The 19,045-nt window shown below is 39.9% G+C and overlaps 1 protein-coding gene across 1 annotated transcript; it reads left to right on the forward strand.

Moving 5' to 3' along the window:
* Positions 1-224: 224 nt before the first annotated feature.
* C13H8orf48 (chromosome 13 C8orf48 homolog) lies at positions 225-15,180 on the forward strand. The gene is made up of 5 exons (XM_062006664.1): positions 225-377; positions 4,116-4,238; positions 10,483-10,715; positions 12,578-12,730; positions 13,825-15,180. The coding sequence occupies exons 1-5, from the start codon at positions 311-313 to the stop codon at positions 13,894-13,896; spliced, it is 648 nt and encodes a 215-aa protein (XP_061862648.1). The 5' UTR covers positions 225-310; the 3' UTR covers positions 13,897-15,180.
* The last annotated feature ends 3,865 nt before the right edge of the window (positions 15,181-19,045 follow it).

Here is a 19,045-nt window from a genome sequence, read left to right on the forward strand (position 1 = left end):
CCCCGCCCCTCAGCGCCCCCGCCCCTCAGCGCCCCCGCCCCTCAGCGCCCCCGCCCCTCAGCGCCCCCGCCCCTCAGCGCCCCCGCCCCTCAGCGCCCCCGCCCCTCAGCGCTCCCGCCCCTCAGCGCTCCCGCCCCTCAGCGCTCCCGCCCCTCAGCGCCCCCGCCCCTCAGCGCTCCCGCCCCTCAGCGCCCCCGCCCCTCAGCGCTCCCGCCACAGGGAGACGGAGCGGAGGCGCACGGAAGGGAGCGGTGCTGGCCCTTTCCTGGTCCCGGCTCGGCCAGACGCGCCTCAGCAGCCGCGCGTGGCCATGGCGACAGGGCTCGGGCTCTCCGTGCCGTTCCCCTCGGCCGCAGCCGCTTCGCCACGGGGCCGGGGTGAGTCGTGGGGAGCGTGAGGCGCCTCAGGCGCTGCGCCCGCCCTGTGAGGTTGGCCTGCGCGGCCTCAGCCTGCCCGCGGGGCCGGTCCCGTCAGCGCCGCTCAGCTCCGCCCACCTCCTCTCCTCCCCGCCGCCGTGGCTCGTAGCGCAGGCCCCAGGACCCCATTCTGTGCAGAAGCGGGGTCGATGTGGCAGACTGCCTGTTCTCGATGTGCTGGTGGGCCTGGGTGACGAGCCCTGTCTGACTGCGGTGTGAAGAGAGGCGTGCGTTTTCCGAAGGCCCGCCGTTGCCTGGAGGGAAAGTGCCGGGGGTCAGCAGGTCTTCAGGGGCAGCCGGAGGAGGCCAGACACGAGTATGGGTCTCCTCGATATGCAAGTTACCTGCCATGTGAACAAAAGTCCTGGTTACAGCTGAGCAAGTTAAGTGTAGGAGGAGGTTGCCCCGAGGCTCAAGCATTTGAGGCTGCAAGAAGGGCTGATGCCACTGCTGACTGTATAGTGGAAAGGTAGCCTAAGCATCTGGTTCTTGGTGGGGTTTGCTACATCTTTCTGGTCAAGGAGCCATAACTATGAGTGCTGCAAGCATCATTCCAGGGGGATGTTGCCTATACATTTACTCTTGTTTTGTTTTGTTTTTTTTTAATGAAAGTAGGGAAGAAATTGGAACAAAATTATTTAGGACAAAGTTGTTGAGGTCCTTACATTCACAGGAAGAAGAGGTATTGTGTCATTCTAAGGGCGAAAAAAAAAAGGATCAAATAAATAAGAACAAAACTTAAAACCAAAAACACTGGCCTGGTAAGTGACGTTTTGAGATCTTCTGTTCCTGGAGCTCGAATCTTGAGAACTGCATTTCTCTTTTCACATTGGAAGTATGACTCTTCATTCAAGAGCATTGACTGGCTTATGCTTGTTATATTTTCTTTTTAGTTCGTTAGACAAAATTTAAGCAAAGCATTAATTAGTTTTGCATTTCTGAGTGGTGAGAGGCTTAATAATCTCAAGGCAACTATCATTTTAGGTTTTTTGTTGTTGTTTTCATGAATGACTTTATTCAATTGTTGCTGTAATTCAAGGCAAATTAGGAAGGCTGCTCAGAATTCCTTGCCAATGTGCAGTTATAATTGTTATTGGGTGCTTACCCAACAGCTTTGACTGTGTACTACTTTGATCAGCAGTTGTGGTTTGAAGGGTGTTGCCTTGATCCAGTGTAGTTATTTCATCCACCTGTTGTGGTAGCTAAATGAGGTGTGAACTGAGCTGTAATAGTCCTCCCTTATGTCACTGCTGTAAGTAATCCAGTCATTCCTGTATAATCGAACTTGTTAGATGCTTTTGTTTTTATTTGCAGTGCTGCACCATGACAACTGTCTCAGCAGAGAGCTCTGGTAGCTCTGAAAAGTGGCGGAGGAATTGAGCCAGAGTTACAGTAGCCCTGATTTGGATTATTTAGCAGATAACTTTGAGCCCTTCAGTGAGAAGGAAGAAGCCTGTTGGCAGTGAAAGAGTGAGCAATCTGAGATGTGTTGTTCTGCAGAGGATTTAGACCTGTCTGCTGTATTAGATGTATTGGAAAGCATGTCACAGTTGGCAAGCCAAAATCATGCAGGTATGCAGAGCTTACCATGCTTGAGTCCTGGTTTTCACAGCTTTACATCAGTGCAGTGGAGATCTGAATCACAAATGTAGAGATTTCTGTGTAGAGATTTCTGAGGATGATGACTGCATCTGTGTTTCGTGCTCTCAGGATATGCTGACAGCTGCATGAAGAAGAGAATGATTTGGCCATGTAAACCCTTCCTTAGTAATCTTGTGATGCCGAAATTCTCTTGTCAAGTTAAAAACAGTTCTGCAAGGTATCTTGACTTACCATGGATGAAAAGTAGCTGGGCTACTTTTTCAAGGATACAGGGAAAGTACCAGTCCTTGAAATATTTCAGGGGGCTAGATAGTACCTTAAAGCTGCATAAGTTGAGTGATGAGTAAGCAGGCAGCAGGCATAAGCTAACTATCTTAATATCTTATTAGGCTTTCTTCTGTCTCTATGGGGTTCTCTGTCATTTTTCTACATTACCCTTTTCTCCAGGTTTGATCCAGTAAGTATTGGAGATGAATACTTTTTAAATCTCTCTTTAGTTTGGAAGCTTGTCAGCATATATAAACATTTCAATTTTGAAGACTAGTTACAATACTTTTCATATATTTTTTGTTCAAGTAGTATAGACCTTAAGATCTATTACTCTTGTAATCTTCCTCTGCTCAGTTTGATCAGCTGGCATATACCAATATAAAATGAACCTCGTCTATAGCTGTCTCTTCTGGTAGACAAGTCCAGAAGAGATGTTTCCACTGTCCCTCATCCTTCTAACATTCTGCTGTGGCTTGTTTTTTGGGTTTTTTTTTTGACTTTGCAGCAATAATCAGCACTATTATCAGTAACAATCCTTTAAAAATACTGTTTAGGCATGAAGTCTCAACAATGCAGGACAAAATTTGCTGTCAGATTACACCCTGTTTATTGTAGCTCAGAACTGAGCATTAGGTACCAGTGCTTCAAAAATCTGAATAAAAAGATGGTCCCTGCCTTGGTGTCAGTTCATGTTACATACATATAATTGAGCATTGTCTAAGAGATGTACCAGTTTTTTTACAAATTATGTGTTTTATTAAACCTTTTTTTTCTGGAGGTAGATGTTTTAAAAAGTTATCAATGGTCAGACATGCAGTATGCTTATTTCTGGCATTCAGTACACTCTAGGAGGAACCCTTGCTGTGTGTGTTGAGGGGTTTTTTAACAGTTACTTTTTATATTCACAAGGTTAATGTTTCATGGAAATATGGAATCTTCTGAATACCAGCAGTTAAACTAGGCAATAATTCATAGAAAAAATATTTAGGGAAATAGATCACTTTCTGGGGTATGTGTCTTACTGAGAACAGCATATATAAATAACAAACCTATAGAAAACCTGTCATGCTGGTGTCCCCACAGGGACATGCTATATCCTTGTGTAAGCCCACTGAATTTGCAATTAGTGCTCTGAAAACAGAGCAGAGAAGTCAAGTGCTTCCTGAGTATGCTTAGGATTTTGAACTGGGATCATGCCATATGCATCTTGCTATCACCGGCAGTGACTTTTCAGACCCTTGGTGTCTTTGATCTTTTCCCAGCTATTTTCATTGACATCTTGGCTGTTTCCTCAGTTTTCTGCAGTTGGGCTGGAACCAGATGGAGAACAGGGAGTTGATAATGTTTTTTTTTTAATTTCCCCTGGCCCACATAACTTTTCACTTGGATCAGTACCCTGAGACAGTTCACCTAAGCTCCCAAGAGTACTTGTACTGTCACAAATAAAGAGCCTGTGAAGGGCTGAAAATAAGTACTAGGGCTGAATGAAGGAGTAGGTAGACTGAGGTGAAGTTAGGATTGCAGAGAAGATGGAAGGTGTCAACAAGCTTCACACAGCACTTAGTTTTTCTCAGCATGTCCAACATTGTCATTCAGTGGGGTGATTAGAAATGAGCAGTGTGAGATACTTTGTGGGACAGAAGCTTGCTCAGCATTTCACCGTAAAATCACTGGTAGCATCTATATAGTCCTGTGGCTTGGGGTTTTTTTTCCTTCAATGGGGAAAACTCACATTCAAGTGGAGGATTATTTATGTCCTACTTTGTTTTTCTGCAGTCCTGCTTTCTTTACAATGTGTGTTCAAGGCTACCATTTTCTTCGTTTTAGATGAACAGTCTGAAGTAGTGGATTCTGCATCTATAGAAAGAGATGATATGGGAAAAGGGATTGATCTCAAAAATAAAGAAGTGGGCATTAAGCAAGACAAATCTGTCATCAAAACTCATACTGGTAAGTTCAGTAACTTTAGTAGGTGTTATAATTCTTGTTTCTTTTGGAATGGGATGTAAACGTTTCACTAAACTTAAATTTTATATACAAGCTATTCAAGTTAGGCCAAGTACTTAGCCTGGCTTAATTATCCAGGTAATTAAGTATGAAGTTTCTCTTTTATGCTTTCTTGGAAAGCAGTTTGTCTCCTGTAACACACGTGGGTTTTATGCTCCTGACATAGTAACATCATCCTAGTGATGCATAATCACAAGATCTGGAGAAGTAATTTAAAAAATATGTATCTACCTTTAAAATTGAACTGTAATCTTCAAAATTTCTCTGAACTGTCTAGTTTTTCTATTTGTTCTCTTCAGATTGTACAGGTACTTGGAATGTGCTTTTTTCTCCCCTCTAAAATAAACATGACTTAAGAATTTCTTTGGTGTTTTTCCCTGTTAATCAATTGTGATAATTATTGAATTACCGAGCTGTGGTGTTTTAGTTCCTTTCCCAAGCTGAGGGAGGCAGCAGGGAACCAATTTTGGCAAGAACAAAGGCACAGCTTTAACCAACACAATGATGTAGCTTGTGTAGAATATGGAGGAGGAGAGGAGAAGGGAGGAAGGAAGGAAGGATGCTGTTTGCATGTACTGGTTATGCAAGCAACTGTGACAGCAGATGGTGGGATGCAAGTCCTGCTTCTTTCTAAAAAGTGGGTCAGAGATACTATTTTAATATTTTTTTTAAAAAAGAGCAAGAAAGCTGTAGTTGAGCAAAAAAATAATTGAAGCAGAATCTTCTTCAGTCTATACGTACATAAAAAGTGAGCAAACTCAGAGGTTCTGTGGGTCGCCTGCAAGACTGGTTACCAGGAAGATCCTCCTGCCTAGGTACTTTATGGCATTGCATTTGCTTACAAGCATCCTCAAACTGTCCATGTATCCTAGGAAAACATGGCCTCAGATCATTCTTAGGCTAATTTTAATAGTATAGCTCATTCACAACAGTGGTGAAGCAATGTTGAGAGTTTCTGACTCATCTTCAGCATTTATCTTTCTATTGCTGGTTTTACAAGACTGTCATGTAGTCAAGTGAGAAGACAGTTAATGTAGATCATTTCATTTATAGTAGAGGGCTTACAGTATAGCTTCTGTTGGCAAGCTCCTCTGAGATAGTCTTCCTAAAATACATCAGAATCTTGTGACCATGTGATTCATAGAGAAATTGCAAAGGACATGGTGAGTTCAGATTCTTTGAATGAATGATAAAGAACAGTATAATGTTAGGAAGTTTCCATCTCTACAGAGCTTTTCCTCGAAAGCTACACTTGGGAAGGTTTTATCCTCTTTATCCATTTAAGATTTTTGTAGTTCTGCCCAAGGGAACATTCTGCCCTTTGCTTTATGGACTTAGATGGGCAAGGAGGGTCAGAGTGGTCACTCACTCTTGAGTGGTGTGTTCTGTTTCATTAGCTTACTCTCATGCATGAAGTGATGCATTGTCTTCTGTCTACCTGTCATATTGCATATCATCTTAACAATTGAGCACTTTGCAGGTAGCCGTGTGGTTAAGGTGCTTCCAACCACTATCAATAAGAAGAGCACAAAATAAGGTTCCCGCTGACCCTCTATTCCAGTGTTGTAGCAACTAGCTGTTATTAGACAAAAGGACTTCTAAGTCCCCAATTCCATGTAGATTATTCCAAAGACCATGAGCCATCTTCAAAAATTACTACAGGAAACTGCAATTATTTGACCTCAGAAGTTCAAGTGAGGCTTTTAACTCTCTAACTCGTACTGTATTCAGTTTTTCCTCACCTTTGTAGTTTGTAGTTCATTATTGACTTGCCAAATAGTAGCAATAGTGTATTAAAAGTATTTATTATTGCGAATTGAGAATACATCCCACTGCTCTGTTTGCAGAAGTGAGCAAGTATCTGATAGTCTATACTGTCTCTCTTTCCTTTTACTGAGCTTTCCATCACTAAAGCTTACTGCTTGGTAACATGCACAGGTCATGAGATTCCTGCAGACCTGGCTAGTCCCCAGGATTCCAGACTTCTCTGCTGATTCTGTAGTAAAATAACATTAATATAGGCTAGATGAAACAATTCCAGCCAGCAATATCTAAATATAAACTCTGCTTGTAAAGAAAGTTCAAGTTCATCAATGCCTTTATGAAACTGGGGAAGGAATGAGTTTCTTCTGAAGACATGGATTCTGCAAGGTTCTTACTGTTGTCTCTTCTCATTAATTTTAGTGGAAACCAAGGGTATCCTTTGCCTTGCTGGAGGAATTTTACTTGCTTTACATTCATATTTGTAATAAAGAACCTGATATTTCAGACTGTTTATATCAGTTCTTTGTTATCTGCAGAAATTTTTCAAGCACTGTGTTTGCTGATGGGGCTGTCAGCATGTTAACTTGAACTGCTGCACTCGACTGTACAAATGCAATTTAGATAATTATGAAAATGTCGTCTCCAGATGCAGAGTTAAAGTATTTCTGGAGAGTAGTTACTTATTCCTGCCTTTCTCAATTCTCACTCCTTTAGCTGTTCTACATTTTTTCTTCTTAAACTATAGTATTAGTATAGCATAACAAGAACAAAATGCCTGTCTACTTTCCTATTAAATCAAAGTTAGACATCAAAGGAGAAGGAAGCTCAGTAAAGATGCTCTTTATTTTTGTCCCTCATACAGATTTAAAATGTCATACTTAAAAATGTAATTGCATACAGAAAGCAAAATAAGTAGGTCAGTTATAAACCACACAGCAGGGTTGAGAATGTAGAGATGGAGATTAGCTTATCTCCATTGGTGTGCCGACTGCTTCTGTAATCAGAGCAGCTTCTTGGTCCAGTTTGTTGTGCTCTATTTCTTAAATACTCTGCTTTGTGACCTTACTTACTGCTATACAATACGTGGTTCTGACTTGATATCTGTTCTGGTGTCTGGTTTTGCTCTTCATGTCATCTGTTCCTGCTTTATCCCTCTCCATTGAAGGGGATGTGGGAGCCTTGAGTTCGGGGCAACCAAGCATCAGCAAAATGCACTTCTGGAACAGTAATTGGCGCTGGCAGGGATTCTCAGCAAACAGATGTGCAGTGACATTTAAGTCTGCCACCACAAATGGAGATTGAGCGTTGGAGCATGTCTAGTTCAAAGATGAAAGGATGGAATACATAAAAGACACAAGAAATAAAACCAACCACCAAAGCAAGTGCGTAGATCCTCTTGTAAGCTTTTTTTTTTGTTTCATCTGGAGGACAGGTGAACCTTATCCAGATTTTCTTCTGGGTGTAAGTGTAAATTGTCACGGTGTGGTTGCAACAGTAACTTTTCAGAGTTTAACTGTGTGCTAACTTTTGTCATTTTTTTGTTCTTGTTTCAGTAAAATTATAGTCCCCAATAATTTTTGTTCTTTCTGAGCTCATTTACTGTTAAACATTAATTGATATTAAACAAGTAACTGTTGAAATTGGTTGTGCAGTCAGGTTTAAAAATTGTGATTCTCTTTGTTAGTGTTTCTCCTAATGTCTGTAGGTGCAAAGAAGCAAATGGTGAGAGTGAGCACACAATTCATGCACTAATAGAAACCAGTTCTTAATTAAAATACACTTCTATATGTAAGGAGAAACTTCAATGAATTAATTAGGCTGATAATAAATGGTCACAAAATGTTCAGCAGGCCCCATGTGTTTTACTCTATGCATTTGAGTACTCAATTTAGTATATGTAAATGCTTTGTTCTGTTTTTTTTTCTCCCATAGAATAAACAACTTTTTAATTGTATCTTCTATTTCATTCTGTATGCAGCATAAAGGAATAAGTACTTACTTCATTAGTGTGATGAAGCAAAGGAGTGGCACATCATTTATGTTGTTTTACAGGAACTCTTCATTGCAATTGTAAGGAAAGTGACCCAATGACTGAAATGGTGGTTTCCACTCAGATGGCTATGAACCCTCCCAAGAAAATGTTTTCATTAAATTTCATTTTAAAGTATTATTCATTGTTATTCATGTGTCTATGAACTATTGCCATGCCTTTTAGTCAATTTGGTACATTATCTCCCAAGGAGGAATAAATAATTTTACAATGCTTGGTTCTGAATGTGATAGTTGCACTCAAATCACATCTTTTCCTTGCTGTCCATAAAGCAAAACTCATGGATTTGTGCTTTGCTTAGTCTTAACTATAGATCTACTTTATATATCGAGACTGACTGCATTCTTGAAGAGATAGTCAGCTTTGCTGCAGAATTCCACAGCTTTACCTTGTGTACTTGAGACTAAACCCTTCGCAGCCTCTTTAGGCAAAGTTTTACATTCACGGTGTTCACAGAAGCTCAAGGGCTGGAAGGAACATTAATAGATCATCTAGTCCAACCCCCTGCCAGAGCAGGAACACCTAGAGTAGGTCACACAGGAATTCATCCAGGTGGGTTTGAATGTCTCCAGAGAAGGAGACTCCACAACCCATCTGGACAACCTGTTCCAGTGCTCCCTCACTTCAACAGGGAAGAAATTCTTCTGTGCATTTATTTGGAACCTCTTTTGTTCCAGCTTGTACCTGTTCCCCCTTGTCCTATCACTGGCCATCACTGAGAACAGCCTGGCTCCATCTTCCTGACACTCACTCTTTATGTATTTTTAAACATTAATGAGGTCACCCCTCAGTCTCCTCCAAGCTCGAGGGCCCCAGCTCCCTCAGTTCAGTGTTTTAAGGATTTGTGTTGTGATTATGCCAAGATATCACACAGGACTGGAATACCAATGCTCTACTGGTCAGATAAACACCTTCAAATATGCAGTGCCTGTCTAGAAAAAGTTAAAACTGAGTTTAATCACTGAATATGAATGAAACAGACAATATAGAGGGATTCCTTAAATTATGTAATGCTACTTTCCAACCAAATGGGCAGTATCATTTGTTTCCGGATAGAATCATAGGATGATAGGGTTGGAAGGGACCTTTAGAGATCATCTAGTCCAACCCCCCTCCAGAAGCCGGTCAACCTAGATCAGGTCGCATAGGAACATGCCTGGGCGGGTCTTGAAACCCTCCAAGGAAGGAGAATCCACAACCTCCCTGGGCAGCCTGTGCCACTGCTCCCTCACCCTCACAGTAAAATAGTTTGATGTTTGAGTTAAAACAAACTGTCCATACTTTATCTCTGTAGTCATCAGTTTTCTGACTTTTTTTGGCTGTTGAAGCAGAGTCCTGAGGAGGGAGCACAGTGTTGGCAGTAGCAAAGGTTTTTCACAAGACTTCTGCAATGCTTACTGCAATGTTTTGTCACCTCCTCATTTCTCCTTTAATTACACACATTAAAGTGCTTAGTTGGGCTTCAGTAGTTGCATAAAAGGAAAATCTGTGTAAAAAAGGGTAGAGAGGTACTCTTGCCTGTTCAAATAGTTGAGAACAGTAGTGTCTCTTAAGACCATGTATGCTGATGTTCATGAAATACTATATTGATTGGCCATGTTTAAACCTGTGGAAAATCTCCCACTAAACATTGAGTGAAGCTGTATATCTATCCTTACCTGGCCATCTGAGGTATATTCTCCCAGTTTTTATTTATTATTACATGCCACTGGGAAGGATAAGACAGAAGGAAAGAGTGAAGGACATTATTTAAACAAAGTTGTATAAAGAATTTAGGAAATGATCATTGAAGCTTTAGAGGAAAGTATTTTTTTAAACATAAATGGCATTTCCTGAAGAAAATCTTAACTGTAGGTTGTACAATATATTTGAGTTGTTTTCCAGCTTTACTTCAACAAACACTGTCTCAATTTTTTCATTGTCTTATGAATTGCTCTTTAGAGTGACTAGATGAGATGCTCTCTTTAGATGTTAATTAATTTTGTTTTAACAAGTTGCAGTTTCAGGTAGGAAGATGCTAAATCTATATTAGGCAGTCCTTGAAATTCAGTTTAGTTAATGTCATAGTATTTAAGTACTTGCTTTACTAATATATTTGTGCTGTGTCATTAAGTAATGTAATTCTTTAGGGTTCTTATTCCCTCTCCCTCTTTGGAGACTATTCATGGAGACATTTATTGTGCAAGGTTCTACAGTTATCATCTGGATTTTTATTTAAGCTCTGCTGTCATTATAGTCATTGCCTCTAGGCTTGACATTGGGTTTAGCTTTTTTATTAGATAATATAAGGTCACACAGATAGAAGACCAGTAATAATTCTCTTTGCCTGGTACAGTAATTGATACTTTTGCTTTGTTGATTTATGCCTGACAGAAATTACTGAATTGTTAGATGAAGAACTGGATGCTCTCCGGGCTTTTTGCACCGTTAAGATTAGTGAGATGCGTCAGCAGCTGCTCTCTAAGCAGGCAAGTGGTGACAAGTCAAGAAAACTGCAGCATGGATTCACAGCAAAGGAACCAGAGACAAGAGATTTGAACTGCGTCGTTCCTGATGGACTAATGAACAGGATCCGCCTGAAAAATATCAGAGACACTGTTAAACAGGTACTGCAGGGAAGAAAAAAAAAGTAGGTTTTGCCTTTGCTTTTGGGAAGACCACTGGATAAGAAACCATAAGGATCAAATCAAGCAGACCTGACTGATGCTATGCTCAGGCCTCAGAAATTCTTGCTTGATGTCTCAAGATTTACCTTTCTCACTTTTTTGTTAGACACTGCTGCAGAACTGTTGCTAGTAAATAATCATTATGAAATACTGTCTGATGATAAAATGCTGGGTTGTGTGATTGAGTGAGGCTGGGATGGTCGGTTATTGCAGTTCACAATAAGCCCTGCATCAACTGAAGAAAAAAAAGCCTTGTTATTGCACATGTTATTTCATTATGTAGTCTTTATGACAAAACCTCCCCCTGCTCTCCTCTGCAAAGCCTGGACCAGGTGAGCAGGGAGCAGTACTTTCAGTCAGTTCTGGCATGATGATTATTTCAGGCTTCCTGTTTGTTTAAATTGTTTTGAAATTTCAGCAAACTGCATTCACTCTATTCATGTCAACCAACCCACCCTCCACGTTTTGTACAATTTTTACTGCTTCTTTTATTTGTCCTACTGTGGGGTAATACATTTTCTAAGGAAAGCAACTTTACTGTGTTTATTTTTTTTCCTGTCTTTTCCAAATAGTATTCTTATGCAGAGGAGGTAAAATCAAGGAAGAAGATGACAGAGGGTCTTGAGACATAACTCTCTAGTCTTGATTCCACTGCTTTTGTAGCACCTTATTGCACAGATGGAATCTGTGTAAATTAAATCAGATAAAATTATTGACATTTCGTAAATGCCCAAAGACTGTAATTTGTGTAATGCTATTAAATATGCTTAAGTTTTCCTGGAGCACAAACCAACATGGTAATTAATAACTAGTACTGTTTCTCTTACAGAGATAACAGTTGAATCCTGTTTGTATTTCAACTCAGAGCTGTGTATAGAGATTTGAAATAATTCCTTCAGAGTTTATTTACCTCTTAAAATTTGTAAAGATAACCATAAACTCTGTTTGGTGTTTAAGGCCTTACGTATACTGTCAACATAGGAACACTGCTGTTGTTACAGCCTCATTACAATCAGTTCTATATGGTGATTATTGCTGATTAACAGTTGTTACCGAGTTGTGATGATCAAGTAGTTGAAACGTGGAATAAAACATGTTAATTTAACTTAATGGAGCCTTCAGGAATTAGTGATTTGCTGCTGTTGCAGACTGGTTAGCATGCAGGGCTGGCTTCCTGGAACATCAGGTACTCATTAAGCAAGAGCAACTAAGGGCTGGTGGTGCTCTAAACATATGTAACAGTAGCAAAATATGTTGAGATTTATGTTGACAAAATGGTCATTTGTACTGAGCATCCACTCAGGGTCAGATGAATTATGCTACTTACAACAATTGTTTTGCCAGTTTAAGTGTATCCTCTCAGTTGATATTGGCTGGTCACTGATGTGTTGCTTGACAATCATTATTTCACTTTTTTTTGACCATTCCAGTGCTGTGGAGGGAGTCAATAATGTCCATGTAACCTCAAGCGTCAGGGAAACTCCTTGTTACATGAAGAAATAGTATATTACACATCAGTGAAGCTGTGCTTCTGGCAAGTAGATAATTTTCATGAAACTAAGTTGTCAGTGCTGGAAGGGTTAATACCCAGGGAAAGCACATGTATTTAGTGTGAAAACATTCAGATAGGCTCATCAAGATGATACTGTGACAAAGGTTATGAAATAATTTAAAACTGCCTACAGAAGCAATTTTTTGTCTTCAGACAGTATCTATAGCTGTGTTTTCATTGATTGTTCTTAATGAAATTACCATATAACTAGGGCAGACATTGCTCATTGCATCAAAGTCTCATCTTTTAGGTGACAGAAGCTCAAATTCACAGATCCTATGTATGCATTGACTGTCAGAAGAAGGAGGCAGAGCTAGCCAAGATCACCTTTCTCAGACGAAAGAAGATTCTAATGGAAAGTGCTTTAATCCAAGAGAAATTAGAAGAACAGATTTACTCCAGAGTAAGCACCACAATGTTTTTTTTTAGCAACATTTTATACATACTGTAACTAAAGAATTGGTAAGCCAGATTTCCCTCTGATTTATTGTAAGTCAAAATGCAATTTGGCTCCACATCATTAATAAAATGAATGGCTCTAACATACTGATTGAGTCATTTGAGCTTGCCTGAGTTATATAAGGTGAAAGTGTTTTCTAGGATGTCCTTGAATTGTTTTGGGTACATCTTGATTATTTCTCCACAGTTCTTCTGATAGGCAGTCCAAGATATCATGGTAAATGACTGAGATGACAGTAGGTAACTATGTCCATACTAGTCTTCCTTACTCATCCTTTCACATAGGTCACTGCAATGTGTTATGGAGGCTAAGGCCTCTTGGATACACTGAAATTTCTTCTGGGAAGAACTGTCTTCTGTCTGTGTCTGCTGTCACAAAGACTGAAGCCTTCTTGTTAGGAAATACCTCTGGAACAGCTGGAAAGCAATGTAAGCTGAAATCTGCAGAATTCCCTGTGTGTTCTGTGGCTGTTCCTCAGGATGGTCTTGTTCCTGAAGGAAGATCTTTTCTCTCACTTCTTGAAAGGGAGTCAGATTGAAAGCAGGTTATTTCTGACTGATGAATAAGTATTGTTCCCTGAAGCCTTGATTGCTTCTCAAAGCCCTGAGAGCTTCCTAGCTGTGAGCAGAGTGAGAATTTGTGCCTTGTGCTACACAGTCTTTTTTTACCTAGTAATGCCAGTCTCCTGAGTTTTGGCTGAGATTCACTCCATATCTACGATTTGAGAACTTCAGTCTCAAATGAGATTTTGCTTTTTCTCACTTGTTTTTCTGACAACCTCCCTGAAAAGGCCAGCTGCTTTTTTCCTTCCTCTCCTTAGAGAAGAAACCTGCTTTGTGAGGCAGATCACTGGCAACGCTGTTCAACAAAGTTTTAAAATAGGATGCTTTAAACATATCCAGAAAAAACTGTGCTGATGAGTGCTGCCTACCTGGTTGTTTTTGAAGGACTGGATGCAGCTGCCAGTGTGATACAGGACATGAGAAATGGCAGGAATACAAAACCAAGTAATTTCCATGTTTCCTTTTTTATTTCAGGATGTGCTCACACATATAGGAGAAGCACTTGGAAGCCTTCTCAATCCTTCAGAGGATCCCAGGAACTTATGATAAAGGCTGAAAGGTCAGAAAATGTAAGGCCTGAAAAGTAGTAAACATAATTCAAGGACATAAAGAACTGGGAGAGTCTTCTGCAAGCAGTCACCTACTGAATGCCAACGATTGTGGATATAACCTGTTTTGTCAGTGATGAATTGGGTAGTGGTTTAATAATCTTGCAGGTGGAACCAGATATGCCCAGCATGCTGGTGTCTGGGTTATGATTCAACTCTTCATTCATGCAAATGTCCCAATACGTTTTAATCCAACTATATGCATTTTTCAAAATAAGGAAGCCAACACTTTCTATTATTAATCTGACAAGTAATAAGTGTTGGGTTTTGTGGGATTGCTTGTGGGATTTCACAGCAGCTCCCAGCTGCTTCCATCCATAAGAAAAATAAATGATTCTGGTTTTTGGGGCAGGGAGGTGTAATTACTGGATTTCAGCTCAATCTTAACCCACTGTCTCATGGTAAATTGAAAGTGAGAGCCTCAGGTGGAGGAGGAAAAGAAGGTTGCAAAGTAACTATAGAAAGGAGTAAAATGAGATGGGATATTTATAGAACTGAAATAATGAGACTATTACAGAAATTAATCAGCAAGACTGAGGATGCCGACAGGACAAGAAATGATAATAAATTAATCATAGAACCTGTATAGGATAGGTGTCTAGGAAGAGAAAAAACAACATAGATTAAAACTGGAATAAGATGCCAAATAGTATTTTTGACCATTTTTTGAATATACTTGGGAATTTATTGTAATTTTCCGTGATTTTTTTTCAAAATGGCAAAGTCACTGTCTTCCAAAGAACAGGTCTGGGGCAAGAATTGGTATTCAGTATGCATCCAAAGAGAATGGCTCTGTGCGGGGGCACTCAGTGCCTCAGACAATGCAATCATCTTCATTGTAGCCTCAAAAGATGGATGCTGATCTGTGGGCACAAATGCAGCCCACCTTTCTGATTACTGCTGACAGCAAGAGCTCACTGCACTACTCCTGGAGTAACCTTGTGGCCGTTGGACTTGGTGAGTCATGAAGTTACTGACTCCTCAGTCTATGGTTTACTGACTTCTGTGGACTTATATCTCTGAAGGCTGTGGAAATCTTAAAGGAATATACTTAGCTATGAACTCATACTATGATTTTGTTTTGAAGCAAATAGGATTCAACCTTAATGTAGCATTTTATCTTTCCATTTCAGACAATAATGTGTATTGTTGACGTTGGGTTTGTATTTTATACCCATATGGTTATTTTATTTTGTATGCTGTATAGTGTTTATAAAATGCTTGAGGGCTGCTTAGCCTCTTGTTTTTGTTTTCAATAAATCAATAGCAAACTGGAAATCTAGGATATCAAAGTACACGAGCTCACCTGTGTTAGTGATTATGTGCCTTTTGGTGCTTAAAAACCTACCTTGAATGAAGTCACTAGGAGTTGATCCTGAGTAGGTCAAGACCCAAGTTTGAAAACATCATGCAGCCTTAAGTTGCTCAAAACTAGTTCTCCTCACTCCTTTATCATCAGTTTATTGTGATTTCTTGTAAACAGCAGGTTTGGTAGTCCTTGGAAAATAGTCCCCTAAGCTTGGCTTTAACTTTTGAATTGTCACTGCAGATTATGTAGCCACTTGCATACTGCTTCTGCTTTCTTTCCAGTACTCTGTAATCCTTAGAAATGCATCAATCCCTTAAATCTCCCTCCTTCCAATCTTTATTTGTAAACACTCCATCTCTCTCTCTTGTTTGCTTTGGACTGCACTCTCTTTTTCTCTTGAGCCCTTCAAAGTCTCTAGCAATCTGCCTGACGCCAGGCAAAGGACGCCCATTATTCCAGAGGAAGTCTCATAAGGGCTGTCAGATGCAGAAGTGGTGATGAGGAATTGAATCCTTTGAGAATATAATTTTGTTGTTATTGCCAATGAACACAGCTTTCAGCCCTTACAAAACCCATAGAAAGTGAGTTCCAGGACTCTAAATATAGATTGATTATTTTTGTAAGTAAAAGACAACATTTTGGTATTTTTGCCTTTGGTACACAGACACTTTCTAGAAGTACTCAAATATTTATTTGCAACTCTTGTCAAGCCTTTCTGTAAATACATTCAACTGTGAGTTGTTTGGGTTAGGCATCTGACAATATTTGTCTGTAAAATGGTATTCATTCTGCTACTGCACAGTGACTGTACAGTTACTGTTTGTTTGCATAAATGCTACAAAGACAATTCAGATAGCTCCTCTGAAAAATCAAAGCCTGTTTTGCTTGTGTCTGTGGCATGCATTTTCCTCCTGCTCACTGCAGTTCTTTCATTTTTATCAAGAATGACTCTTAAGATCTGAGTGTTTATCTTCTGCTTTGTTGTAGCAGCTATTAGTAATGTGTGATGGAATGATCTGCGTCTCTAAGTAATTTAATTTATAATCCTGTGGTGTCTGTGACTAGAGACCCCAAAATTCTGACATGTGGGATGTAGGTGAAAAAAGGTAGATGATGTCTCTTCCTTTTACCTCTCACAGGAGCTTTCACCACCACCCCACCCCCCCATAGTAGATGTTTTCTTTTGATCCAAAGAAATACTCTAAAACTATTATTAAAAAAATACCTATTCATCTGCTCCCTTGCTTGTGCTCTAGGCTTATCATTCCTCAGTCTTATCTCTCACCCTCTCCTGGGCCATGGGACTTTAGTCATTTCTCCTCTAGTATAAACTTGCATCTCCTTCATCAATAGGCTTCTAGTATATGTTTGGGAATTAAGTTTTAGTGCAACTAGCTTGGATGTGAACTGGGAACTAAGATAAAGATGCTTGATTTCCAGGTACTTGTGAAATATGTAATCACAGAATGGTGGAGGTTGGAAGAGACCTGTGGAGTCCAACACCCTGTTCAAACAATCTCAACTAGAGTTGGGGGGACGTGGTACTACTAGTCCAGTTATCTTGAATCTTTCCTCTTAAGCTGTACTAAAACCAGGAATGCCTCAGGCCCCCTTGGGGCTTCTGCCTGTTCATAAACCCACCTCCAGTCACATGTTTGTAATGTGGTAAGAGTCAGTTGGTTTGGGTTGGGTTTTTTAATTTTTTCACCATAGCCAGTTGGATGAGCTTCCAAGAAGAGCAGCTGAACCCATTTATTCATACTGGGAGCCTGATATTTTAAACTGGTGACACTGAGGACAAAATTTTGCTGCTGGGAGGGATCATTCTCCCCTGTGAAGTTGTTAACTGACACAGTGCCCAGATTCCTCTCAATAAAACCTGAATTACAGCTTTCAAGGCTGTTATTCCAAATTATACATACATACTGGAGTGCTTCCAGCTATGTATTTTTAAAGCATTTTGAAATATACTTGCATTCTTCAAATGATAATTTTCTTACTGTTCACTCTGATTTTCAGAGAAGGACTTTATTGTCTCCACTCACTAAGAGCTAACCTTGCCACTACATGCACATTGTTCTGTCTGCAACAGAGGTAGCATTGGAAGTGCCACTGTGTTTAAAACATGGGGGTTTAATTTTGTGAATACATATATTTATCTCATGAACACTACGTTTGCATTGATTTTACACAACTGTTCCTTTTTCCTCCACAACTGAGGAGCTTTGCACTGATAGCAGCATGGTGTGTTAGAGGAGAGGCTGGGAAAGGAGGAGTGTCAGTGCTGACCTTCTGTCAGCAAGGTCCTCTTACTTACTGGATTGATCAGGGTACCTTAAAAAAATGTTCAGCTTCTGGGCATGGATATTCACTGCTTATTTATTCATTTATTTATTTTGTAATAAAATAGTACTGTTTGTTCTCACATAGAGTAGTGTGTATGATCCATAAATACGTTTGTAAAAGATATCTGTAGCATGTAACAGAACCCTTTAGAATATTCTGTGAAAAGTCATGGGTTTAGTTGATAGCATTTTAAGAACATTTACATCCTTCATCTTGACATTTTTAAAGAGAACATTTTTTGCCTACAGAAGTAAGTTTACAGCATCATCACAGTATTATAGCTTGTTTAAAAATACATACAGCAGTATTGGCAATTGCAAGCAAGCTATATACTTGAGCAGGGGTTTGGTAATTTTACATGGTTTAAAACAGTTACGTATAGTAATGTTACATCCATCACTTTATTAGAAAATATTACTTATATATGCTACTCACAATAGATCTGTCATTTTTCTGTGACATTGCAGGCTATGAAAATAGAGACACACCGTTATATGGTTGGTTTTAAAAATAATTACAATCCTAGTTAAAAAAAAAAGTGCATTAGGCTTTGCTCTTTCCTTGGTGGGGTAGGTCCCACTTAACACTGGGTGTCCTTAATTCACTGAGGGTTGGAATGCCACTAGCACCTCTCGGCACTGCCTCTTGTGTGAAAGAAATGCTGACTTCCCACCCCTAACAAGTGCAGGGCTGGCTCCTACGAGCTCTCTGCAGGTAACTGTTGCTGAAGATGAGTTCTTCAGCTACAGGCCTTCAGGAGCAGGCTGCTGCTGAGTTTCTGTGAATCTCATTTACTTAAGACTCCAATTACATTTCAAAACCTTCAGCCACATGATTAGATCAGTGCAAGGCAACACAGCTCCACTGACTTTTATCAGCTGTGTTGGTTTGCATTAACCAAAACCTGACCTTTTGTCTTCCATGGGCCAGGGGGTTTTTGGAAGAGTGCAACCAATGGATTTAAATGTAGTGTTTAGTAATACAATAGAGATTAAAAATATGTGACTGCATGAGTTCTACTTTGCACAAATGAGACTAAATATATAAATATATATGTATAATAAAGCTGTAGGAAATCTCCAAGCTGCTAACAGCTCTTACAAATGATAAAACAAGGATCTATTTGCTTGGAAATGTCATAGTTGCCGTTATGATTTTCGTTTTCAGGTAATGCAAGGGTATTTCATGGTGGAGCCACTTTTTTGTTCTTTATGAAACAAGTCCAGGCCTGCTTTGAAAAGTGCTCTTTTCGTGGTCTTTCTGATACTCCTCTTGTGCTTTCTGCAGTTTTTTATCTCTCAGTTTCCACTTGTGAAAAGAGTAGGTTACTAGGGATGTCATTATCAAAGAGAAAATAATAATCAGCACTATAATCAGTGCAATAGTGGATGAGAGGGACCCCTCCAGCTGCTTAGTTTCAGTGTCTGTTGTT

Source organism: Colius striatus, chromosome 13 (genome assembly GCF_028858725.1).
Source record: "Colius striatus isolate bColStr4 chromosome 13, bColStr4.1.hap1, whole genome shotgun sequence".
NCBI classification, from domain to species: domain Eukaryota; kingdom Metazoa; phylum Chordata; class Aves; order Coliiformes; family Coliidae; genus Colius; species Colius striatus.

Bases quoted from the DNA above. Each gene is read 5' to 3' on its own strand.
- C13H8orf48 (XM_062006664.1), top strand. From the start codon at position 311: ATGGCGACAGGGCTCGGGCTCTCCGTGCCGTTCCCCTCGGCCGCAGCC. The intron at 4,239-10,482 runs GTAAGTTCAGTA...TATGCCTGACAG, and splicing joins TGTCATCAAAACTCATACTG to AAATTACTGAATTGTTAGAT. The intron at 10,716-12,577 runs GTACTGCAGGGA...CTCATCTTTTAG, and splicing joins TCAGAGACACTGTTAAACAG to GTGACAGAAGCTCAAATTCA.